Below are 26,148 nucleotides of genomic sequence, written 5' to 3'. Positions count from 1 at the left end.
TTAGTATATGTAATATTAAAGAAATTAATCAGCATAACGAAAATAAAATGTCAAAAACTCGATAAAATAAAGATATGTTTTGCGAAATATGCATGAAATATGATGTATTGTGTTCTATTTCATGCATGATTTGGCATGCTTTCTTCGCGTGTCGTGCTTTGATGTGCCGTGTACTTACACGTGTTATGCCGTGCAGATGTGCCTAGTTGTCTGGCACAACACAACACACTAAGCTAACGTGTTGTGCTCTAATTTTAACATGTACAGTGCCATAAACGTAGGAAATATTCTCTAGTCGACCTAGTACTTACTACTGGAAAGGATTTTGGATTTGGATTTGGATTTGGATTTGGATTTGGATTTGTACGGTGCCATAAACGTGTTGGCCTGGCCCAATTTACAACTCCACTTCTTTCCTTCCCCAGGCTATGTTAGTAATTTAGGACTTCAATAACAAACAACTTCACTGGTAGAGAGGTACGTCAAGACTTGAAACAAACAAACAACTTCATCTACCAAAGGGTGATTGTGTACTTTTCCAATGTCATGTTTTTTCAAAGAAAGTGTCAAGAGTCGGTTTCAAAAAATTAATATTTTGGTTGTACACAACCTGACCTGATCCTGCATAGCTTCCACCTCTCTTGTGTAGGACAGTAGGATCGTTTTCTCTCTATAAATACACTCATTGTGCCTTCAAAACCTTTTTAATCCTGTATTTCTCTCTTGTTTACTTCACCAAACCAAATCAAATTTCTCTTCGTTTCTATCATTTCAGTTTCTCTCTATCCCCTACAATGAATGCTCTAGCAGCTACTAACCGTAACTTTCGCCATGCGGCGAGGATCCTTGGTTTGGATTCTAAATTGGAAAAGAGTCTCATGATCCCTTTCAGAGAAATCAAAGTATATGATCTTTACAATAGTTTTATAATTCGATTGTTGTACTTTTTGTTATTGAAAAGGGTTTTAAAAGTTTTTTTTCTTCCTTTTTTGTGGTTTTTGACAGGTTGAATGTACAATACCAAAAGATGATGGAACTTTAGTTTCTTATGTTGGATTCAGAGTTCAACATGATAATGCTCGTGGACCAATGAAAGGAGGGATTCGTTATCATCCGGAGGTATATAATTTCTTACGATTTCTTATCACTTGTATTTTATTTAATCTTGGTTTGCATGTTGATGCTTTTACAATTTGATCTAAATCTCATTAGGGTTTTAGCTCGTTTAGATTCTCAATTGTGTGGATTTCAGATCGGATTATGAATCATATTAATAGTTGATTTGTTCTTCTTACTGTTGCATTGATTTTCTCTGTTTTGTTGTTTGCTATTCAAGTGAAATTGCTTGATACTTGGATCCTACTGTTTTCAGTGGCAGTTCTTTGTAAATAAAATTAATTTACTAAGAATAGATTTTCATTTTGAGATCTAAAGAAAGGTTTTTTATTTCTATTGTTTTTATATTATTACTTTAAGATCTTATTTGTTTATTAAAAGAGAAGTCTCATGACTACTAGTATTTTATTTTGATCTATGCGGAGTTTAGTTTTCGGGTACTAAAAAGATTTTTCATATGAAGATATTGCTGAACTTGCTTTCTATGTAAAGCTTTAAGTGGAAAATTCTAACATGCTTTTGGTTTTGGGGTTTTAGCAGTTATATTGAGTTCTTGAAGTATTTATGCATGCTTAATTGTACGTAGTTAAACTGTTATAGTATGTTGTTAAAGATACGCTCTGTATGCTTCTGGATCGTGTTTGCTTTTTGTCGTTTACGTACATTGTTTATCGTTATGAGTCATTGGGGGTTCAACGTTTTTTTTTTAGAATGTATTATGTTCCAATCAATTTAATGGAATGGAATGTTTTATACTAGCTGAACATGATACTACTCATGGATTTATGATGGTGGCTAATTGGATTTTACCCGTCTTGGTGTCTGTTTCCTTTAAAGCTGCAATTTTTTTTTTCAAATATGATTGTGTTTTGTCGTTTACGTAAATGGTAAACCTTAATGAATCGGTGAAGTTCTAACGGTTCTTCGGAGGCCTACATGTTCTAATATTTATAGATGCTTGATTGTACGCTGTTATCCAACCATAGTATGTCGTCTTAGGATACGATGCATATTTGTCGTTTATAAATTGTGCATCTTCGTGAGTTGTTGTGGTGGGTAACGGTTTCTTAGAACGTGTTATGCTCCAATCAGTTTAACAGAGTGTTTCATTTAAGCTGAAGTTACCTCTGTACTCTTTCATTCATGTTGCCGACTAATTGAATTTGTACCCGTCTTACTTTGATTTCCTTTGAAGCTGCAATGTTTTCCATATATGATTGTATTTTGTCGTTTACTTTAATTGTACATTTTAACGATTCTTCGGAGTCAGTTTTCAATGTTCTGAACAGAATAATCATTTATTGTAAAACTGATACGGCTCTTGGTTTGATGTTGTTGAGTACCGTACTTGTACCCCCCACCCCAAAGTGACAATTGTCTGGGAAAGTGTCTATGTTTTGTCGTTTGCTTTTATTATAATCTTAAAGAGTCGTTGGGTTTTCATGGTTCTAATGATCTGAATATATTCCATTTAAGTAAACCGAATACTACTTCTGGCTGGGTTGCTATTGGCAAGTGACTGTATGTACCCATCTTAGAACGGTTTCCATTTAACCTGCAGCTGTTTTTGAAATATTCTTGTATTTTGTCGTTTATGTAAATTGTGCATCTTAGATTTTTTTCATTGTGTTTTACGGTTTTTAATTAACTATTGTGTTCTATTGATTTGAACAAAAAAGAAAAAAAATTTAAACATTTCATAGTGCTACTCTTGATATGTATCAGAGAGTAATTGTTTTTGTGTACATCTTAGTATAGTTTCAACTTTTCACTGTAGCTGCAACTTTTCTTATCTGTCTATTATGATGCGAGATAGACATGTTCATTGGTTTCACCCATATACTTGACGTAACTTTGTATTTGATTATGCTTTTCTCATATCTGGTAACAAGTAGTTAATTATTTTTGCTTCAAGGTTGACCACGATGAGGTAAATGCTCTGGCTCAACTGATGACATGGAAGACCGCCGTGGCAGATACCCCTTACGGTGGAGCAAAGGGTGGAATTGGTTGCAGCCCAAGGGACCTGTCCAAATCTGAACTAGAGCGTCTTACTCGTGTCTTTACTCAAAAGATCCATGATCTTATTGGAATTCATACTGATGTTCCTGCCCCTGATATGGGAACTAATGCTCAGGTAGCCATGAGTGGATCAGTTGAATGAGAATCTTCTAAAAGTATTTTCTGTTCTATAAAACCTTATGTTCATTTTGTTTACCATTTTGGTCAGACAATGGCTTGGATGTTGGATGAATACTCTAAATTTCATGGACATTCACCCGCCGTTGTTACTGGGAAACCCATTGTAAGCCTTCTCAAGTTATAAAAAGTCTAATCTTGTTGGGGGTTGTGTTACATCAAGTTGATTCCTTGTGGAATCTGAAATCGTTATTAACCTTTCATCTGAATGTAGGATCTTGGCGGATCCTTAGGAAGAGACGCTGCCACGGGTCGTGGGGTGGTCTTTGCCACCGAGGCTCTACTTGCAGAGCATGGGCAGAGTATTAAAGACTTGAAATTTGTTATCCAGGTGAAACCAGTATTACTTTATTTCTATTTCGCTGTCACTGGTTGTTTCAGTCGCGACCCATTTGATATTTTTAAAGTTCATCTAAACTAAGTCGGGGAAGATTAATATTTTCAACATTTTCTAGGGTTTTGGCAATGTTGGCTCTTGGGCAGCAAAGCTCATACATGAAAGAGGTGGTAAGATTGTTGCAGTAAGTGACATAACTGGAGCTATTAAGAATTCGAACGGTATTGATATCCCATCATTGCTCGCACACAAAGAAGAAACTGGCACTCTAAAGAGCTTCGGTGGAGGAGATGTCATGGATCCGGAGGAGTTACTCGTTTATGATTGTGATGTTCTCATTCCTTGTGCTTTAGGGGGAGTCCTAAACAAGTTTGTTCTTCTCTACGCAAACCTCTTTTTCATTGTTTAAGTTTCATTGATAATCATGTCTCTTGGAATGTCATTGAAGTTGACTTCCTTTTTAGTTTTATGAGAAATATAATGATTTTGCGGTAGTTAAAGACTCCTAGGTTGTTAGACACTCGTACTTGATCATGCTGGGTTCGCAAGGAATACTCATTTTGCTAGTTGTTTCGTAAGATAGAAAGTAAATACCAATTTAAAAAATAGGCTTTGGCGTATTTATCAATTTTATACATTAATCTACTGCCTGTTTAAGGTTATATCCTTTTGCGCAATTTTAGATATTATTAGACCGTCCACCCTCGTTCTTACTTGTACATTTTGACCACTTAAAGGGATAATGCTGCGGAAGTAAAGGCCAAATTCATCATTGAAGCAGCAAATCATCCCACAGATCCTGAAGCTGATGAGGTAAGTACGATGACATTGGTTTTGTCATTTCAAAGGAAAATTTGGCTAACCTTACAAATATCCTTTTTACTGCAGATTTTATCCAAGAAAGTAGTGGTTATTCTCCCTGATATTTATGCCAATGCTGGTGGTGTGACAGTCAGCTATTTCGAATGGGTTCAGGTAAAATAATGTGACATAACACGATCTTAGTGATTCTTTTTGTTTACCATTAATCAAATCACTTTTCGTGACCTAAATATCTACTTTAAATATCTACTTATACATGTCTCGCTCATCTATCCATCTATTAATGGTGAGACTAATCTGTTTTTCGAATTTCAGAACATTCAAGGTTTTATGTGGGATGAGGAGAAAGTGAATCATGAACTGCAGAAGTACATGACCAGAGCATTCGGTAATATCAAGTCAATGTGTAAGACTCACAACTGCAACCTTCGTATGGGTGCCTTCACATTAGGTGTCAATCGTGTGGCCCGAGCCACCCTTTTAAGGGGGTGGGAAGCATAAGTTCGTTTCTCTTTCTTCAGAAAAGATGTTAGTAACAGAGCACATCTTAGAATATGAAGGAAGGAAGTTTCATACCTTGGTGTTGTTGTCTTTTCTGTTTATTTACTTTCATTAGTGCTATAGAACTTAGAGGAGTTTAGTCATTAGGAAATGGAGGAGGTTTTATGGGAAGTGATTATTCTATTGTTGTTATACAGCCCAAGTTGCATAAAGGCACCCAATGGATAAGTCATAAATGAAATTTCAATTTTAATTTTCTACATTGTTGAATCAATCTTTAATCTCTCTGTCTCTGTCTGTCTCATCTTGCTGATTGTATGCAAATACTTTTGCGGTTTTGCCATGCAGATCTTGTCTTGTTTTCAAAAAGACAATGACGATGCCCATGACTGAATGACAGTAAAAAGTGCAGAAGGATAAGCATCTTAAATCTGGAAGCATGGGCAAAGTTTTATCCCACATTATCCTTCCATTTTTAACCAACAAGTAGTTCCTTAAAGAAAGTGGGAAGAAAGAACTTCGGACATTCATCTAAGAAAATGGTATCAATCGCCATAACTTCTTCATCTCTGCAAATAACTTCTAGCTCTCACTGGTTCACTAAGAAACATCAATCTCTAGCAAGACCTAGATGCACCTTGGTAACTGAACAGAAAACCCATGTTGTCACAGTTAATGTCGAAAACAAGAGTGCCGCCAAGTTATTAGACCCTCGAGAAAAAGAATTGTTTAAAGAAAATGGTTCAGCAGGTAACACACAGGAACCGGTGAAAGAAACAGAAAATGAATCTACTGTTCCAAGGTTTCACGACGAGAGATGGAAAAAGGGTACTTGGGATCTGAATTGTTTTGTAAAAAACGGGAAGATGGACTGGGATGGTGTCATTCTTGCAGGTGAGGTTTTTTATAGACATGTCAAACCGTAGTTAGACCAGTTTCAAAGCTAATCTCCTTCAATGGAGTGTCAATGTTCTAATCGATCAGATTTCATTTTAACATTTTGACGACCGTATTGGTGCTGCAGAAGCAAGAAGAAAGTTTCTAGAAATGTATCCAGAGACAGCAACAAATGAAGAACCAGTTGTTTTCCTGAGTTCTATCATACCTTGGTGGGCATGGATTATGAGGTCACATTTGCCAGAAGCAGAGCTGCTTAATGGTTAAACTTAGACCTTAACAAAAACCTAAAAACTGAATTTAAATCAGTTTCAAGACTCTCCTTAATGCAGCTTCTGGTCTGAATTTCTTGTTCTTCTGCTATTTTTTCACAGGTCGGGCAGCAATGATGGGATTCTTCATGGCATATACAGTCGATGTTCTAACTGGTCTTGACATGGTCGGACAAGCGGGAAATTTCGTCTGCAAGACAGGACTTTTCATTACACTTATCGGTATAATGGCTTTCAGAAAAAAGGAGGACTTCGGCAACTTACAGAAGCTAGCCGATGAAGCTACATATTATTATAAACAGTGGAGAGCTTCATGGGAAGAACAAAACTCAAGCCCTTGGTCGAAAAAAATTTAGAAAAACTATGTAATTAGATTCTGTTAACACAAATTTTTGAAATAAAACTATATTCACAGTCTATCTTCTAAATAGTTTCTGTCACGAATCAAAGCACCTTAACTTGATTCAGCAGTACGAGATGGGAAGTTGAGAACTAGGAAACATCAATTGAACCACCAAAACGAGGAACAAACAAAAGAAATGACCGCAAATCCTTGCATCTTAATTCGCACTTTCACAACCTACAACTGTCGTCACAACTGTAAGATACAATCTAAATCTTGTATCGATTGTAAGAACGAAATTCAGTGTTCAATGACGAGTACATTCAAGACGTTACAAGTCTACAATAGAAAGATACACAATAAGTTTCCATAAACATTAGAAATACAATTTGAGGGAAAGAACAAACAGTTGTCTGAGAATTGTCATTCTTTCTATATCTGAGACACTACAATGAGATATTTATCCGTGAGAAGAAGAAAAAAAACATCAATTGTTGCGCTGATCAACAAACTCACAAACTTTCAAGTCGGTTATTTTTTCTTGGACCCGCTAGGGGAATCATCCTGCCACGTCGCTTGCCATTGCTTGTCGTAGAAAGTTGTTTCCTCCCAAAGTTTCTTTAAGTTATCTACATCTTCATTCTTTCGAATTGCGAGAACTCCAACTACAGCTGCTAATAAAAGTGTTTTGCAGAAGAAGTTTCCCATTTGATCAACAAGACCTACCCCAGTCAAGCTATCTACGAAATAAGCCATGAAGAATCCTACCATGGCAGCACGGCCTGTAAAATACATTTTCAATGCAGTAATTTTTAGCACAAAAATCCATTTTGAAAATATACAATTAAAAGATCAAAAGATGAGGAGGAGCGTGAACCAACCATTTAGTTTCTCGGCTTCAGGAAGATGGAATCTCTTGACCCATGACCACCATGGAATTATGGAGGTGTCAAAAACTACAGGATCATCATTACTAGATGTTTCTGGATTGTCTTCAAGCCACTTTCGTCTCCTAACCTCTGAAAAGGATTAGCAAGATGATCAAGGAAAAACAGATATATAAGAAACGCATGCTACATTCAAGCAAATTATACCATATAAACTTACAGTTTGCCATTTCAAATGAACAGAAATCAGAACTAACAAAACAAAGAAATGAAAACTTCAAAAAAAAAAAAACTATTTAGTTTATGTTTTCATGACGATGCTAAAAAGAATTGGTGGATAAAGAGACTAACTTTAAGTAACACAAAGTGAAGTGGTGGATAAAGAGCCACAAGGAGCAGAGTCAAATGTTAGACAAGGTGAAAATATTGTACAAAATGAAAAGAAAGTGACTACAGCGATGACACTTCTCTTGCAGTTACTAATCTCAATTTTGAACTCTTCAAGTAATGGAAGACCTATCTAGCCAAGAATATCGTGACAAGTGATAACGAACTAATATCATCTAATACAAACATAAACTGAATCATCCGATACATACACTCTAACAAAGGTAACCTCGCCAAAACGATGCAATTTCACAACTAGTAGAAGCATGACAGCAAGGATAGTAGCAATCATAGAGATCATTCATTCTTCAATACAATCACAAGCATAGCAACTGTAACTTGGACAATTAATTCACTCAAGATAGACATTATCTAGTTCGAGACAGTGACACTACCAATTACAGTAACAAGGTCTATAACAATGATCAGCTATTTGCATGAAAATGCTATATTTTGGTTATGGTTCTGCCTATATCCACATCTCAGTAAACTCACAACTAGATAAGGATAACTAATTCCACATTCCCTTCTTCAGTTCCCTATAACAATATAGAAATCACAAAATTCTAACACCTATAATGTTGGTGATTTTCCATGACATTGTTTTCATTTTAGATCCCAATTGTGAAACTAGACCCACTTTCAGTGAATTGCAAGTACAAATTAAGAAATCCAATCCCAAAAGTCACCACCAAAAAGTTGCAATAGCTAAAGAGTTGAGGCCATAAATCTGAAAAACCCAAAACAAACCACAGCAGAAAAACTCACCAGCATCAATAACAGCATCCCAATCAGTTTCCCCATTTTTCTGAAACTGTTTCAAATCCCAAGTTCCTGAAACCCATTTTGGGTTAGTAAATTTCAAAACAACTGGTTCTTCAACTGAAGAAGTAGTAGTCACTGCTGCTGAAACACCACCATTAGATCCTATAGAAGGTTCTTCTTCTTTAATACTCACTTCAGGTTCCTCCTTTTTAATTTCCTCTTCTACTACTACTTTCTCTACTTGTTCAACTACAACAGCTTCATTCTCACTTATTTTAGTGGATAACAAGTAAAGATTTTTCTTTGATAGTTTTGATGGGAAATGAAGATAAGGTTTTGAAGAAGTGAAACGGGTTTTTGAAGAAAAAGTTGTAGTTGCAGAGATTGTTGAGAAATGAGTTGAAGAAGGTGGAGAAAAAACAGCCATTGTTAATTTTATCGAACTGTGTTTCGTTATTCACAAGAATCACAGCATCTCCCTCAGTCTCTGCCCTTCTCACTCTATTTCAGTGAAATGAGTGAATGTGTGCTCATGTTATCACTTTCCTTTAGGGTTTATTTAAATTATTTTTGTTGTATACAGTAGTATAATAGTACTGAAACACTGTGATTCAATCCTTTTGATCTGCGGCTGACATTGATTCTATGAGAAACAAAATGTTGCAATTATTGGATTCGAGTATAAGTGGATGGGGTAACTTCAGGAACCAATTAAAAGTTGTCACCTGGATATGAAAAGAAAAAGGGATAACGCAATTCGGCGAGCCAAAAGTGTTGTCTAAAGCAAGATTCTAAAGTTTTTTCCCACCGAACAAATCGGTGGCTAGGGGAGCATAGAAAACCGGCCGGACCAACAAACCGGGTCGAAACCTATTAAACCGAGGCGAACAGTTCATCCAACCAGTGGCAGTATTTAAAAGGAGAACCGCTTGATTCGTTGGCTCGGTTTACGGTATGAGGTGAAAATAGGACGAGTCGAACCGAATAAAACTGTCTTACATTATAGCCATTATTAATTGAATTGAATATAAAATCTAATCTTAATCCTTCAATCAATTTAACCTAAAACCATTAAACACTTATTTTTCTTCTTTTTCTCTTCATAAGACACCACCACCGCATCATCTATCAATATCAAATTCATATACGACCTCCATCAAACCATATCATTAATAATAGTGCACGACGGTACCACCAACAAGACACTGGTTTAAACTTTAAAGTTCATCACGCTTCTTTAGTTCTTCTCCATCATTTGAAACCCTAGCTTTGTTGTTCAAATTTGTTTTATCAATTCCACTTATATGAAACTCTAGTTGCTTAATGGGTACCTTGTTCTGTATTTGAATTTGGGGATGTCTTACTCGTTACAATCAACAAGTACATATCAATATAAAGGATCTGTGTACCTGATTGTAAACAGGTTTCTTGGACGATCTCAAAAATCAATATCCAAGAACAACCTAGTATGTATCGGAACTGTACACGGACCTAATTCCAATAAAAATAAGTCTTATATATAATCTACATTTTAAGATACGAATTCACAAGAACATGTCTTGTAGGTGTAGATGGTGAAATTTGGATAAGGGGAAAAAGTGTCATTTCAAGACCACAAAAGAAACTCACCTCTCACGTGAGAGATTAAGCCCTTGGTCCTCAAGGAACCCATAGCCACGAATTTTAGTATACGTCCCCACGAGACACTGCTGGTCGTGATGTCGTGATTCCTAGCACACATCCTCGATGAGATACTGTTGGTCACGTAGGTTCTGTAGAGCGTAAAACGTCCCTAGCGGACTTATGAACCAGAACAACCACAATTCCAGCATGTCTTCGCGAGACGCGGCTGATTGTCATGCCATGATTCCTAGTATATATCCTCGACGAGATACTATTGGTCATGTAGGTTCTGTAGATGCGTAAAAACGTCACCGGTGGAATTATGACCCAGAGCAGAGACATACATGTCTCCTGTAAGCATGACTCATCCTATTTGAGATCAAGGACTGATTCCTAGTACATCATCGCGAGATACACTGGTCATGTATACTCTAGGCTCTGACTCGACTTACTAAGGCTTCAGAATAATTCATAGGACATCCTCGCGAGATATGCTGGTTATTCTGCCTCTGGGCATTTTCGACAGACTCATAGAACACCCTTCCGAGATACACTGGCCATGTCGGCCCCATATATACGAACACAATTGATTCCTAGCATATCTATGCAAGAAACTCTGGTCAAAGACAAGTGAGCCGAGGTCTCGTAGAGACATTATCAGGCATGCAATCCTTCTTTTCTCTCACAAACATGTCCCAGCTGACTTCAGAGAGATTTTATCGTGTTGGCCAAGTCTTGAATAGACTCCATCCCTTTGGAAAAATCTCTGGCAGTATCAAACCCGTCAGCTAAATATCAGACGGTCTTAAACCCCTCAGTCAAATCTCTGACGGCCTCAAACGCGTCAGCAAAGTCTCAGACGGCTCCATACGTATTATCCAAATCTCAGACGGCTCCAGACGCGTCAGCCAAATTTCAGACTGCTCAAGACGCGTCAACCAAATCTCAGAAAACTCCAGACGCGTCGGTCAAATCTCAGACAACCTCAGCTGCATAGGCTAAATCTCAGGTGGTCTCATCCGAGCTGAGCCATCTCGTCAGAAGAGTCTTATGCAAGTACAATACTTAGGGACAAGCCTCATAGGCCTCATGCCTCTTTATCAGCGTCTCAAACATACTCACAGCTAGTAAATTGGGCCTGAACTGTACACATTTATCCAAAAACGTAGATAACTTCTCTTGAGCTGCACATGCTCAACAAAGGGACCCACACGCAATAATACGGTCTCCAGCTGACATATGTGACCGTCCATGGAGAGAGGGAGATCAACCTCAGCTCCTCTGACACTCTCATTACACCATTTTTAGCGTTTAGTAACAACATACTTCAGTTGCAAAGAAGGGTTGCAACAGTTCGAATCTGTTATGAAAGTCGATGTTGCAATTTTTCGCAACGACACTTAAGCCGTTGCGAATTTTCAGTTGCAACAGTTTCAAACTGTTGCAACCCAAAAACGTCACAACAATTTGAAACAGTTGCGAAATTGACACGTAGCAATAGTTTCAATCAGTTACGAAATTTGGAACCAGTTTTTTTTTAAGAACAAACAATTTTATCCGAACCGGCTAAAATAGTTCTGGTACTAATTTTGCAACATCAAAAAAAATAGTGTCAGGTCTATTTTGGCCTGGTCAAAATTAGTTTTCCTGCAAAACAGTATTTACTGTCTAAAATAGAGTTTCGCTGCAGGTTTCCCAGTAAAACACATCATTCAAGTAAAATTTTCTACACCACACCATTTGTGTATATTGAACATAGAGGGGAGAACTTAGATAATCAAGCATACAAGGGTGTGCTCTGCAGTTTATAAAGAATGGGAAAAGATGTAACTAAGCAAACATAGAGTCATTTCCTAAGTTGTTTTATTTTCAACTAATGACAAGTAACAACAAAAAAGCAACACATATAAGTATCATTAACAATGCTCTTCTCATATTTTACATCCTCAACTTTATCCAGAAGATCTAACTCAGAATATTTGATACCCAAGAGAACCTGCACAGTGAATATCCCATTTATGAGATACCATCCATGTCACAACCAACATTACGAAGAAATTTTTTTCAAAATATGATATACCAGTGAGTAGTGAGTTTTTCCTGGATTATTCTCAGACCTTGGGCCCATGTTTAAACATCAAAAACTAAGATATAAGTTCTTCAGTAGAGATATAGATATGTGGTTTTGGATGAGAATAACATAGATAATTCAACTAACTGAATTGAGTCACACCCAAAAAGTTATAATTTCATAGTAACCAAATACAAAGAAACAAGTAACGTTACAAGGTAAAAACTGTTATACAACAATAAGTTGCATGATTTAAAACAATAAGCACTAACCAAATTATTCATCATGATCATCATAGTACGTAGTAAACCTGTTGGAATTAGTTGTCTTACGTTGACCATAATTCTAGTAGTCATGCTCAGGATAGTACAAAGGAGCCACTCAGTGTCCATTGGTTTTGTGTTGGAAGCCTAGACATCTACCATTTTTTTTCTTCGAAAAGGCACATCCAACATATAATCAAAGCTCGGCATATACGTGAATGGTTAAACCAAGAACATGTTTAACAAATACGAAACATCAACTGCAGTTCACATCTCCATTACAGAAAAGATTATTCAAGGCAAATAGGAAACTCAGATACGCTAAGGAATGAAACCCTACTATTGTATCAAGTGGAACTGCATGTAAGTCTTCCTTAAGAACAATAGGATAAGACTCTTCCTCATGCACAAATGCATAAGGGTATGCATATTAGTGAGTTCAACATACATACAAAAGTGTGAACAGAAGCAAAAAAAAAAAAAGACTAAAGCCATGTGTTAGCTAGACATTTATATAAGTGATGCAAGATGGCTAAGATATCCATGAAAAACTTCATAGCTTATCTCCAAAAAAGTAGTGAAGTCATCTTAATCATATGCGATGGACCTCTTTGGATCAACCATAGAATCTCCAATTCCAACATCTCTAAAAGTCGGTGCAAACGTGTTAGCTTTCACGGTTTTTTCATCTGACAGGAGAATGTCGTCGAGCAACACCTTCAAATGAGTAGCAGGAACAGGTGAGCCGTGAGCCATAAGTGCTAAAACACCATTACAAAATTTACTAGTTGCAATTATATCACCCTCCATGTTCGCCATTGAACACTACTGGATATCACCAACTGCTGATCGAGCTAGTGATATGGCATGACTAGGTGAACTTGTGTGAGTATCTAGTGGTATGACATGACTAGGTGAGCCTGTGTGAGCAACTGAACCTGATTGAGGTGAACCATCATGACCTTGTTAACAGTTCTGACCACGTGAAGTGTTACACATGTTCGAGCCAACAACTGACGGCATTGCAACTTGAATATCCTTCATTGTGTAGCATAATGTTTTAAATCCTTCAATAAGAACTCCCATCTTTCCACCTAAGTCTTCCACCTTGTTGGTAATAACTCCATATTTAGACTTCAGTTCAGCTAATTTAGCACGAGCAGGAGCAGGGAGTTCAACTTGCATACGAGAAACATGACCTACAACACAAACACGTCCTCTTGAATCCTTCCCAAACAACTCGGTCACTCCACAAGTTTCTTCTACCGGAGTACCTGCATCGAGTTTTTCCTTGATGCCTTCTAGCACCTTAGTAAGTTGTTCCTATAGTGTTGAGCATATATAATAATCACTTGCTTATAATACTGATCACTAACTAGTATATATATATAGTTAAAGAAGACTACATATAACTGAAATTAATCTAAATCACATAGTACGGTCGCGCATTAGGTAGAATTACCCCACCCTCTTGTGAGTGAGCTTTAATCCACACATCAGAGGTACTGATTTGTACTTCAGGGTTCGCAGCCACCTGCATTTACAAATACAATGAGTATGAATCACACAACAGTTTGAGGTATGAGGTAAGTTGCATCATTGAAATGAAAAACCTACCAATTCAGCTGTCACCAAACAATGAAGTTTGCGGCCGGAGGTATGAGAGTAGTCATATCGTTCTCTTTTCCTCTTATTAGAAGCTCTATTTTGTTGGACCGAGTCATTGTTCTCATGTTCACATAATTTTATCCAGTCCTCTGATTTGACACCTGGAGGAGTATTCGTAAGCGCGATCCTTTTTTCATGAGTACCATATATATCATAATAGTCGATTCTCAACTCAGACTTGAATCTCCTCCATGGATCAGACATCCCCTTTAACATAATGCGCTTGGAGGTCTCAGGTAAATCAAATGATCTCTGAAAATACATAAGTAATCAGTGGGTTCCTAAATGTGTAATCATTCAAATAAAGTAACTAAGAAGTAGAGCAAAAATCATGTCATAAGGTAAATTTTGTACCTTAAGTTCAGTCCAAACATCTTCCTTGTACTTATCAGGCACTTTCCTCCAGGTTTTGTACGAAATATGAACATGGGTACGAACCAATGCGCCCTTCTTGTGGCCTACTTTTGTTGCATTGGCAGAAATTGGTAGTCCATATTCATCGACCTCCACTGATGCTGCCATAATAACCTGTAAAATACCAAATGTGAAAGATTAAGATCTCGCAGGTGAAAACAAGGATAAAAAGGAACATCAAAATAGAGAAAACAGAGAAAACTTCTTAAATAAATAGAAAGTATTAAGATAGTGCAAGTCATCAAAACAAACGATTCAGAAAAAGAGCTCAATCACAAATCCTTTAAACTACAGAATCAACACAAATAAGATTTTCTAAACTCTCATTATCAGTAAGAGCTGACTGATAAGCTGTGGGAAATTCAAGCTTATCTACTGTGGACGTTAACTTCTGAAATGAATGCAACACCACAGACTATCCCCGTGGAGAAAGATCCGTTGAGTAGAACACTTGGGTTGCTTCAGATGCGAGGATAAACGGCTCATCAACCACTCTGTTGATACTTTTCAGCTTGGACAAGTTAACCTTTATTACACTTGAGTTTGCATCAACTTGGCACCCATTAGTTTTATCTTCAACTCTGACCCAATCACAATAGAATATTGTTTTCAAATTCCAAGTAATTCAAATTGATGATCTCTTTAATGACTTCATAATAGGTAATTTCAACTTCTTTGTAATTTATGTCCATCGACTTAGCTTTATGACTTGTAATAGCTTTCATCGACACACCACTGTTTTGTGATACCCACTTCACATCACAATCTTGTGGGGATAAAGTAAATCCATTGACTTGGTATTTTGCATATGATTGTGCTTTGAAGAGAGGTCCTTGCACGAGTCGCCAAAGAACTGAATCAGTTTCATTGGTTTCTAACAATTGTAAAAGATCATGTTCAATTTAATTGCATAACCAAAACAACAATTGATTTTAATACAAACCAATCTTGAAAACCCAACACATTACCTCATCGCGCAACCATAAATGAAAAGTATTTGTGGTCTGGTTGGACGAATGATTTCTATGACTATGAGACTTGGCGTGGTTAACATAGACATTCATAATTTCTACAATTATATAAAAATTCAAGCAGTATTAGATCAATAACCTCAATGTAAAACTAATACTTTTACCTTTGCCATTCATCGATTCCTATATACTTAGAAAGTATCCATCTGCGAGCTTGTTCAAACCGCACTTGATTTATAATAATGTCCTTAATATTACTTAAAGGCATCTCATCAGAAAACTCGACATCATCATCCGGAAAGGCCTGTCGAGTATGTTTATGAGTACCATCACCATCTTTTGATATGTCTTCCATACGGTATAAGCTAGCTTCTCGCAGCGTATAGCCTCTTGCAATGCACCCGTCAATGTATCATTTATTGCGCACCAATCCTTTGAAACCTTTCATTAACCTGCAGAAATCAGTGACAAAAAGTTAATTAGATCTAGTAATGAAGTTCAGTATCGCCAACTAAACAAGTTATAAATTAGAAAGCTTGATCATGTTTGGCTCATAAAATTCTAAAACAACAAAGTGTTCCTAGCATCTTTCGCGGAATATCAATGCACATAAAATGTGGTAGTACCCAAACACTTGGCAACCTAGCATGTATTGATTCGATTCGTTGTTCAAAATCTACATAGATTTATGTATTTACAAACAAGCCTGATCATGTTCGTCTCATAAAATTTTAAAACAACAAAATGTTCCTCACTACAAGTTATATATATGTAAAACTTGAAAAGTCATTTACATTATTGAAGTTAGTTGCTTATACGTTCCTCGGTACAAGTTTAAATTAGACATCTTTCGCTGAATATCAATGCACATCAAATATGGCAGTACCGAAACACTTGGCAACCTAGCATGTATTGATTCGATTCACTGTTCAAAATCTACATAGATTATGTATTTACAGACATGTCAATGCTAGCTATGCTCTAAGACATCTAGTGTATGTACATTGCAACTTAAGAAAATAAAATTAGAGTGATAGCTAGATTAATATGATATCTTAGCTTATGTATTCACAACAGAACATGGACTACCCCTACAATAACAAAAGAAAACAACAAGAAAATATGCATGGATGTTTTGACAGAAAAACATGATATTTCTAACTAACAAAGTAAGTTGTGGTAGTTACCTCCACCTAAATATGACAGGACCGCAGATTAGTTCTTCATCCGCTAGATGCACCATCATGTGAATGCTAATTACAAAAAATGATGGAGGAAAATGTTTTTCCAGTACACACATTGCTTCCACTAGACTTGCCTTTTAAAATATGTTCTCTGTTAATGACCTTCGTGCACATGACTTCGAAGAAAATACTTATCCGGTGAAGTGCAACTCACAGATCTCTAGGTAGGGAAGTCGCCACATGAACCAGCAAAGGAAATAGATGCTGCATTAGAACGTTGTAATCATGAGACTCGAGGTTCTTTATCTCCGGAGGATTGATGCCGACGTTGTTTCAAAGATTGGAAGAGAAATTTGAAGGGACCTGTAAGTTCTTCAAATTGTTGGGATATTGTAAGTGAAGTTCTCATTCTTATGGTTCTCTTTTATTGCAATACTCCTAAATGGATTTCTTTGTAAGTCTTTAATCCATCTAGAGGCTTATGCCAAGGAGATCCTATTTCACCATACTTGTGTATAAATAGATTCTGAAGAATGTTATATAAATTAATAAAAAAATATGAAAATGATTGAAGGAATTCAACCATGAAAAAATTGCTCATATAAATCATGTTTTAATTGCGGATGACTGCTTACTTTCTACAGGGCTAACATGCAGCAAGTGAGAAACCCTATGCAGATTATTCAATATTTCAATACAACATCTGGACAAGTCATGAATTTCACAAGTCAAGTATTTTTATCAACAAGTGTAGGCCAAGACAAACAAGTAATGATTTGATAAGCATACTTCAAACAAAAAAAAGAAACCTTGGACTACCTCTATTTCTAGAAAGAAATAAGAATGAAAGCAAAAAATTATTTGTTGAAAAAGTTCATAGTAGACTGGAAATTGGCAATAAAATCTTATAAATCAAGTAGAAAAATTCACACAAATTCAGGTTGTGTTGGGTGCAATGGAAAATTGGGATCATAGGAGCTGCTTCAAAATGCCAAGAAAAACTATTGAAGATTTTTGGTGGATTAAAAAAACAAGGAATAAAGGTTTTCTTAAAGTCTTGGAGATTCATTTGTAATCCAAAAAAACTTGGTGTTTCTGGATTCAAAGATACTTTTCAATTAAATGAAGAAGCTCTCTTGGCATAAGTGGCTTGGAGAATAATTACAGAGAATTATACTTTATGGGTTATAATTTTGCAAACTAAGTACTTCCACACCAAAGATCCGCTAAATGACGAGATATCAATAAATGGTTTATGAAACTGGATAAGCATTTTGTTAGAGCACTGCTCGGTCGAACTCGCAAGCATTGCCATCTCAAGATTGTTTGTCAAGTTTAGTTGATCAAAACTATATACTTGATTTCTAGTATACTTATAGCTATGTCTCGGATTAGGATAAAAATGTGTAGTGGAGCTTTAGACTTCACGGCGTTCACCAATTGAAGAAGAAGATCTACTAAATAACTTGGAGGAACTTTATCAACAAAGGTATGTGGAGACCAAAACTTATCTATTAATCAGAAACTATTCTATTTTACCTTCTAAAGAGACTAAGTCGTATAGCTATGTAAACTTTTATATTATACATTTGATTCCGTGCCGAGTTTATCTCGTTTATATATTTCTCAAAATACGTGTTGGAAGCTATTAGCTTTAGCTAAGTACATCATCTGCTTGACGAGTTTAGTTGGAAATAATTTATTTGTTGGAAAGTAAATATTAAGTCAAGACGATCATGTGAAAATTACCTTAAACATCTTACATGATTTGTGTGAGACAATCATTTTATGTTAACTTGGGAAGTTTCGTATTGATCAATTAATCACTTGAAAATTACTTGAAGCCAGTGGTTTGTGTAAGATTACCATTGTTGTATTCTAAAGATGTTTCAATAGCTAAATAAGAGTTTAGAACTACTACCAATGTATGGGTATAACACAGGTTATATACTTTGTATGCTAACTGTGAAGTTCTAGTTCAGGTCCGGAACTCTTGTTTGCGGACGGGTTTACCTATGAAAGGTCTAAAACTGTGGTTCGCATACTCTATTTGTGAACGACTAGACAAGTCTAAGTCTGGAACTGTGGTTCTCGTACTCTGTATGCGAACGACAAGACTAGGCCAAAGTCCGAAACTGTGGATCGTGTACTCTGTTTGCGAACACAATGTTTAGGTTCTAAAATCGGTAAGTATGACTTTTCCACTACACCAAATTCCCGGTTTCTTAACAGGAATTCGTAACGGCTTACCGGCGTTACGAAATTTCTGTTACAAATGGCCCTTACGAAAATATTGTAACAGCCAGTAGCCATTACGAAATTTTCAGAATACGTAGAAGGTCGTTACTAAATTTTTAATAGGCGTGCCAATCGCACGCTTGGTCACACATGGATCGTAACACCTGGAGTATGTGCGTGTGCCATTCACATGCGCGCTTTCTAGCCTTTCATCTACACCGTGTATACCTAAGATAATATCTCCACCCCTCATTCTATTCTCGAGATGCATCTCAATCATAAAACCCTAGATTTCATTCCCACTCCACATTACTACATCTTATCTCTTTTTCTCCGCCTCATCGTCCCTCTTACTCTCTGTTGCTCTCTCATTCTCTCTACCCAACCCAGAAGAACATCCTTCGATTCAGTTTCTTTTTCTTTCCTTGATTTTTCCTTGTAGGTCTCTTTGTTCTTCCAACCTAGAAGATATCGGTTTTCATTCTCAACTCGTTTTCTGTTTTCTCTTCTTTTTCTTCTATGTGATTTGAGAGGCAAGATGAAGGTTTAGTGATCGAGAGCAAAAGGAGTTGATCGAAGAATAATTGTTGGCAGTGATACTGATTCGAGTGGTGGATCCAGAATCCGCTAAAAAGGTAACCTGAAGCTATAATTAGGGTTTCTTTTGATTTGATAATTGATTCGTAGGAAATTGAATAAGGAATTCATCTATTAAGATTTTATTTCTACATACATTTTTGCAGATCTAATCGATTATGACGTCGAGCTATCTTACCTTTTTCAGTTACATCCGAATTATTTGTTACCAAAATTTGACGAAGGCGCTTGTCAAGCTCGGGTTCCAAAACCCTAACTCTCTAATCTGTATCATTTAGTGTTTGTTTGATCAATTTTTATTTTAGATTTGTTTTTGTGATTTTGTTTGAATTTCAAAGGGTTATTTTGGATGTTGAAAGACAAGGAAATTTTAAGGAATTGGTTCATGTTCAGATTTATATTGATGGTCATATTTTGGAGAATCCAGGTTCCAGCTCTGTAATTCTCCAGAATTCTTTGATTTTTACTCGTTTATTAATTGATTAATTGGGTGATTATTATTGGTTCTGTAGAGGCTTGTCCAAGTATTGGAAAAATTAGAGTGAAACACAGGGGAAAGCTTCTCACTCTCGAAGGTATTGTTACTAGCTTAGTGTTCTGTTCTTTTTGGTCTTGCATTTTGATGAAATAGTGCTTACATCTTTTTGCTTACAGGTCTTGTGAAAACTTGGATGATGCATCAAAGTTTTTGAATGACAAAGTTACAAAAGCTGTTGTTACAGTACCTGCCCACTTCAATGACTCTCAAAGGACAACAATAAAGGATGCTGGAACAATTGTTGGTTTAGAGGTTCTTCGTATCATCGACGAGCCAACTTCTGCTTCATTGGCCTATGGGTTTGAGAAGAAAAACAATGAAACAATTCTAGTGTTCGATCTTGGTGGTGGTACCTTTGATGTTTCAGGTACTTCATTCGAATTTTGAAGTTTATTTTTGTGCAATTCATTGTGTCATATGAGTGCATGTATTACCAAATATTGTTTTAAATAGTGCTTACATCTTTTTGCTTACAGGTCTTGTGAAAACTTGGATGATGCATCAAAGTTTTTGAATGACAAAGTTACAAAAGCTGTTGTTACAGTACCTGCCCACTTCAATGACTCTCAAAGGACAACAATAAAGGATGCTGGAACAATTGTTGGTTTAGAGGTTCTTCGTATCATCGACGAGCCAACTTCTGCTTCATTGGCCTATGGGTTTGAGAAGAAAAACAATGAAACAATTCTAGTGTTCGATCTTGGTGGTGGTACCTTTGATGTTTCAGGTACTTCATTCGAATTTTGAAGTTTATTTTTGTGCAATTCATTGTGTCATATGAGTGCATGTATTACCAAATATTGTTTTAGATGTAGTTTTTTCAGTTTTCAGGCTTTTTGAAGATGCCTAATTTAGAAATAGGCTAGTTAGATGTTAAAATGGACACTTTGATGAGCAGTTATCTATGGTTTAAGTGTGTTGATGCTTTTGAGGTGTTGCTGAATGTTCAAAGGCTTGAGAGTCAGACTCCAAGTTTTTCTTGAGCATCAGTGTTTTAAACAAGCTTATATTGAATACGCTTCTCTGCCTCTGTTGTAGTTCTCGAAGTTGGTGATGGAGTATTTGAGGTGTTATCTACCTCTGGAGATACTCATTTAGGAGGTGATAACTTCGACAAGGTTGGTGCAGGCTTTCATTTGTGATGTACATGTGTAAGCTTACTGTTGTGTATCCGTTCTGCTTTGCAGTTTGCCTTTCATTACTGCAACAACTGATGGTCCCAAGCACATCGAGACCACTCTTACAAGGGCCAAGTTCGAGGAGTTGTGCTCAGACCTTCTTGATCGGTATGTAATCTCCTTTATTCATCACCAGAAGTATTTTGACGCATCTGGCTGTGAGACTTTCGTAGCTCTAACTCCTGTCTTCTCTTGGAAACAACTTTCTTAGACTGAAAGTTCCAGTTCAGAACTCTCTGAAAGATGCAAAGCTCAGTTTCAAAGACTCGGATAAGGTGATCCTTGTTGGTGGATCCACACGTATCCCAGCTGTCCAGGAGCTTGTTAAATCATTGACTGGTAAAGACCCAAATGTTACAGTGAATCCTGATGAAGTTGTTGCTCTTGGTGCTGCAGTTCAGGTTAGTTTTAGATTTTTTCTTGTCATAGTTGATATATACTCATGCGAGTGACAACATAAATCCACAAATACTGGGATACTCAACTGTTTCTTGATTTTTTGAACCAGGCTAGTGTTTTTTCTGGGGATGTGAGTGACATTGTTCTCCTGGATGTCTCACCATTGTCTCTTGGACTGGAAACACTGGGAGGTGTGATGACCAAGATCATCCTGAGAAATAGCACATTGCCCACTTCAAAATCAGAGGTGTTCTCTACAGCTTCAGATGGACAGACAAGTGTTGACATAAATGTACTACAAGGTGAAAGAGAGTTTATGAGAGACAATAGGTCACTCAGAAGCTTCCGTCTAGATGGTGTTCCTCCAGCCCCACGCGGTGCCCCTCAGATTGAAGTCAAGTTTGACATTGATGCAAATGGTATTTTATCTGTTGCCGCTACTGACAAGGGTACTGGAAAAAAGCAGGACATTACGATTACTGGTGCTAGTACACTACCTGGTGATAAGGTATGTTTCTATAGACTATAACACTATTTCTTCTGTATCTTTTACTCTTTCAATTGCTGAATTGGCAAATCTCAAAGTACACTAGAAGTTGATCTCCTTGCAGTATGAATTTTTTGTTTGAGGAATGCGAAACTGTCTCTACGATTGTCACTTGTCAGGCTACTTAGAATTGCATCTCTTTATATTTCGACTTATCTGCTCAAGTATTCAATTTTATCAATGTAATATATCCAGGAGTTTATATAGATTTGGTGTAGTTTATTCTGATATTTTATTGTTTATTAGGCATTCAAGTTGATCGTGGCTGATCCTGATACCATTCTTGATTCCCTCACACGTGAAGTCAAAGAAGTTAACCCTGATGGACAAGAGGTAAAGCTGGTTTCTCTGCCTGTAATTTGCTTAAATTCCATATTGTTGGTTTTGAAACTGATGGGGACATCTCGATATGTTTATAACAGAATACTAAAGTGATACCTAATTTTACATGGCTGCTTGTATTTCAGGCCATTTGGAAGGCTTTGGTGGGACTAGTTTTAATTCTTTAACTAATCAGATGAACCTACTTCTATTTTTATGCAAATTTTACTATTATTGGATGGAGCGTTTGAAACATGGATAATTAATATTATAACTAGCTAGCTGAATGATGTTTGAGTGCATTCCCTTATAGTATATAACCATTGTTTGTCATTGTTCGGTTTGCATGTTAATTGAACGATGCTCTGTTATGAGATCAGAAAGGTTGGAAAATCCCTTAGCAATTTTTGTAAGTTTTAATGTAGATAGTTTCTATGAACTTTGTAAGTTTCTATGTAGGAAGTTTCAATGAACTTAGTAAATTTGGTGGGAAGTGAACTGCAGTGGGCTTGGCATCATCCTTTGTGAACCTTCTCGATTACAAGTTATTGATTTTCTGTTTCTTACAATTGTGTAATCAGTTCCGGTGAGAGAGCTTATTATCTTTGGTAGGTTGCAGGACCAAAGATAGTGCCAACTTATGAAGCTTATGGACTTTTCCCGCTGAAAGTACATTAACTGAGGAGGATGTTTCCATCTATTTCAAGTAAAGATGCTAAACTTCTTTACTTACGTAAACTATTTCCTTTAGCAATTGGTTCCAAGTTCTCTTTCTCATGTACTACGTATGCTTTTGGAAATTTAACCACTCCAACTACTTTTTACTACCTTGGCTTGATGGAATCTTATGAAGCAGGGTATACTGAATACTTGTCTCCTTCTGAACTGTATTTATTTGTAATGCATCTAATGTATGCTTCTAAATCCTTTCAGAAGCAGTTGGAGTGGATACAGGTGTTTTGGAGCTTAAAGAAATAGGAAGACAATCGGAAATGCTGTTCTCACTAGAGATATCAGGTAGTGCTACTGTGAGCACAGAGAAGTTCATATTTGTTTCAAGTTAACCTAGAGATTGCTTATAAAATGTGGTTTTGACCTTCAGTTTATACCTGCGAGGGGGTTGGCATCAACATATGTACCTGCTATATTACATGGTAAGTACTTCTCTTATTTCCCTGCAGCAATAACTTCTCCCTTCTAGTATATCTTCTGCTCTAAGTATACCTTACTACCAACATCTAAGAAACAAAACAAATTGGTGTTACACCCACGTATTTATTGGTTGTTTGCATTTACGTGAACTGCGTTTTTTGAACATTATTTCTTTCAGTTTACTTGTCATAATAATGCTGCATGTTGTATTTCGCAGGATTGCCTACATCGAGTTTTCTGATGCTCAAGCTTTCAACAAAGCAAGCCTGCAAAGGGGTATAAAGCTTAGTTGCGTTTATTTGAATCATCAGAAAGGATGGAGAACAAAGCAGCTAAGATTTGTAAGTTCCATGTATTCAAGTTTTGTAGGCAGTTAGTAAGTTTCTATGTAATTGGAACCTTCCATGTATTCCCTTAGAAATTTGATACTTAACAAAAAAAAAAAAAATTGAAACTTGAGAAATTTTAGTTCTTTTGTAATTTATCTATCTGTTCAGTTCTTTTGTAATATAAATCTGAAATGAATGAAAGTGATATGAATAGATTGAAGAAATTGTTGTTGAGTGTGGATGATGGATGTATACAGGCATTGAATTTAGAATTCCGGCTTGTTTCCGGCAGAAAATGAACTGCCAGTCGGCATTGACCTGGTCAATGTTGACTAGCAGTAATTTTTTTGGTATTACAAAAAAAGTTCGTAATGGCTTCAAGCTGTTTCAAATTGCCACGTAGTAACGGCAAGAGCGCGTTACTAATATGCCATTTGTAACGGCTTGCGCCTGTTACGACTATGTTGTTGCAAACAATTCGTAAGGGCCCTCGGCTGTTATTACGTGGCATTTCGTAACGTCCATCAGCTGTTACTACCCCCGTTACAATCCAGAATTCGTAACGGCTGCATTGCCTTTACGACAAATTAACACCCACTTTTGAAACAGGCGAAAGCCGTTACAACCCCATTTCCTAACGGCTACATCTGTTTCAAATCCCAGAATTTTGTGTAGTCTTCATTCATGTCAGGTTCGTTTGTGAACTAAAGTCCCTGGAACTTTTTAATGAAATAAGATATGCGAACTTGTTTTGCAAAACGTGACATTATGTTCATGAATTGGTTATTAAGTACTTTGTACAACTACAAACCAAACCGGATATGTTTCAAATCGTTCACGGATATTTATATGAGATAGTGAACATTTGAACAACTCTCTTAAATCACATTTAGATTCATTTGATTATCTATCATGATTGATTGGTTATCATATTTGATCTAGAAGTTTTAGATGAATACGGCTAAACTATAAGTGTTCATGTGGCTAACTTCGGTTAACTATTATTGAGCTAATGGTTATACACGTTTACGGTTCATCCATATCTAAATATATTTAGATATTTTATTTGTGTGTATCAAGCTAATACCATCTAATGGTGGATATTGATTGCTTAGTTTCTAAGAAGATTTAGCTTGAATTTTAAATCAAGAGTTCATCTAACGGTGAATATCAATTGTTTTGTTACTAAGCTATCTTACCTTTGATTGTAAGCAACCCTGATTTGAAAGACTATATAAGGGAGAGTGCTAGCATCTGGGAAACCTAATCCCAACACTCCCGTGTGTCCTAGTTGCAAACTAGAGTCGATTCTCTATTAATCTAGGGTTTTCCAAAACCATTATTAGGTTAACGACTTGAAGACTTCATTTGGGATTCGTGAAGCCTGATCCAACTATTTTCTCTGTAGTTGCGTATTTTGATCTTACTTTTTCTATCAAATTGAGTTTTATCTTCTCTAAGATTTACTAGAGATTTATCTCCGATAGGTAAGATATAAAAAGTAAACACAACAGTTCTTCGTCTCAGACTCATGTGATTCCGCAATAACTTATTCTGTTAATCAGTTATGTTATTGTGAGATGACTAATATTTCTAGGATGCTCTTCGGAGTATACAACCGGATTATTAGCTGAGTTTCCTGTGCCACCTTGATTTATCTAAAGACAGAAACAACAACCAGAATAAACATATCTGTGGGAGACAAATTTGTTTACAAGTCTTCGTTTGGGTCGTAGCAACTCTTAGTTGTGGGTGAGATCATCTAAGGAAATCAAGTGCGTAGTATCCTGCTGGGATCAGAGACGTAAGGAACGCGACTGTACCTTAATCGGTGTGAGACTTGGTTAGGAATCAACTACGTTCCAGTCGGAAGTTAACTTGTAGTAGGCTAGAGTCCGTAGCGGCTTAATATAGTGTGGTGTTCAAATCTGGACTAGGTCCCGGGATTTTTTCACATTTGCGGTTTCCTCGTTAACAAAATTTCTGGTGTCTTTGTTATTTCTTTTCCGCATTATATTTTCTTTATTTAATTGAAATATCACAGGTTGTGTGTTGTTCAATCGCAGTTGATAAATCCGACCTTTTTGTTGGATAGAACTTGATTGACACTCGGACATTGGTCTTTGGTA

General features: G+C 36.6%; 3 protein-coding genes and 1 pseudogene across 3 annotated transcripts; 3 read left to right on the top strand and 1 right to left on the bottom strand.

Annotated features, from left to right (window-relative positions):
- Positions 1 to 628: 628 nt before the first annotated feature.
- On the top strand, positions 629 to 5,237 carry LOC113302589 (glutamate dehydrogenase 2-like). Its single transcript, XM_026551522.1, has 9 exons — positions 629 to 902; positions 1,006 to 1,119; positions 3,032 to 3,253; positions 3,347 to 3,421; positions 3,530 to 3,646; positions 3,771 to 4,021; positions 4,390 to 4,465; positions 4,541 to 4,627; positions 4,790 to 5,237. Exons 1-9 carry the CDS (start codon positions 795 to 797, stop codon positions 4,973 to 4,975), a joined length of 1,236 nt encoding a protein of 411 aa, XP_026407307.1. The 5' UTR covers positions 629 to 794; the 3' UTR covers positions 4,976 to 5,237.
- A 92-nt stretch (positions 5,238 to 5,329) lies between these two features.
- On the top strand, positions 5,330 to 6,517 carry LOC113301731 (light-harvesting complex-like protein 3 isotype 1, chloroplastic). Its single transcript, XM_026550530.1, has 3 exons — positions 5,330 to 5,869; positions 6,000 to 6,134; positions 6,247 to 6,517. The coding sequence occupies exons 1-3, from the start codon at positions 5,515 to 5,517 to the stop codon at positions 6,498 to 6,500; spliced, it is 744 nt and encodes a 247-aa protein (XP_026406315.1). The 5' UTR covers positions 5,330 to 5,514; the 3' UTR covers positions 6,501 to 6,517.
- Positions 6,518 to 6,684: 167 nt separating this feature from the next.
- Positions 6,685 to 9,082, bottom strand: LOC113302588 (light-harvesting complex-like protein 3 isotype 2, chloroplastic). The gene is made up of 3 exons (XM_026551521.1): positions 8,530 to 9,082; positions 7,369 to 7,506; positions 6,685 to 7,269 (listed from the first exon to the last, which is right to left on the bottom strand). Exons 1-3 carry the CDS (start codon positions 8,951 to 8,953, stop codon positions 7,019 to 7,021), a joined length of 813 nt encoding a protein of 270 aa, XP_026407306.1. The 5' UTR covers positions 8,954 to 9,082; the 3' UTR covers positions 6,685 to 7,018.
- Positions 9,083 to 19,713: 10,631 nt separating this feature from the next.
- LOC113305917 lies at positions 19,714 to 24,243 on the top strand (annotated as a pseudogene).
- The last annotated feature ends 1,905 nt before the right edge of the window (positions 24,244 to 26,148 follow it).

This window comes from Papaver somniferum, chromosome 8 (genome assembly GCF_003573695.1).
Source record: "Papaver somniferum cultivar HN1 chromosome 8, ASM357369v1, whole genome shotgun sequence".
Lineage (NCBI taxonomy): Eukaryota > Viridiplantae > Streptophyta > Magnoliopsida > Ranunculales > Papaveraceae > Papaver > Papaver somniferum.
This window is presented reverse-complemented; position numbering and strand designations above follow the sequence as displayed.

What these genes read in the sequence shown, in the direction of transcription:
- LOC113301731 (XM_026550530.1), top strand. Translation starts at nt 5,515, where the DNA reads ATGGTATCAATCGCCATAACTTCTTCATCTCTGCAAATAACTTCTAGC. An exon ending in GGATGGTGTCATTCTTGCAG is followed by an intron (nt 5,870 to 5,999) that starts GTGAGGTTTTTT and finishes TTGGTGCTGCAG; the next exon opens with AAGCAAGAAGAAAGTTTCTA. An exon ending in AGAAGCAGAGCTGCTTAATG is followed by an intron (nt 6,135 to 6,246) that starts GTTAAACTTAGA and finishes ATTTTTTCACAG; the next exon opens with GTCGGGCAGCAATGATGGGA.
- LOC113302589 (XM_026551522.1), top strand. Translation starts at nt 795, where the DNA reads ATGAATGCTCTAGCAGCTACTAACCGTAACTTTCGCCATGCGGCGAGG. An exon ending in ACTTGAAATTTGTTATCCAG is followed by an intron (nt 3,647 to 3,770) that starts GTGAAACCAGTA and finishes AACATTTTCTAG; the next exon opens with GGTTTTGGCAATGTTGGCTC. An exon ending in GCTATTTCGAATGGGTTCAG is followed by an intron (nt 4,628 to 4,789) that starts GTAAAATAATGT and finishes TTCGAATTTCAG; the next exon opens with AACATTCAAGGTTTTATGTG.
- LOC113302588 (XM_026551521.1), bottom strand. Translation starts at nt 8,953, where the DNA reads ATGGCTGTTTTTTCTCCACCTTCTTCAACTCATTTCTCAACAATCTCT. An exon ending in GGATGCTGTTATTGATGCTG is followed by an intron (nt 7,507 to 8,529) that starts GTGAGTTTTTCT and finishes AATCCTTTTCAG; the next exon opens with AGGTTAGGAGACGAAAGTGG. An exon ending in TGAAGCCGAGAAACTAAATG is followed by an intron (nt 7,270 to 7,368) that starts GTTGGTTCACGC and finishes TGTATTTTACAG; the next exon opens with GCCGTGCTGCCATGGTAGGA.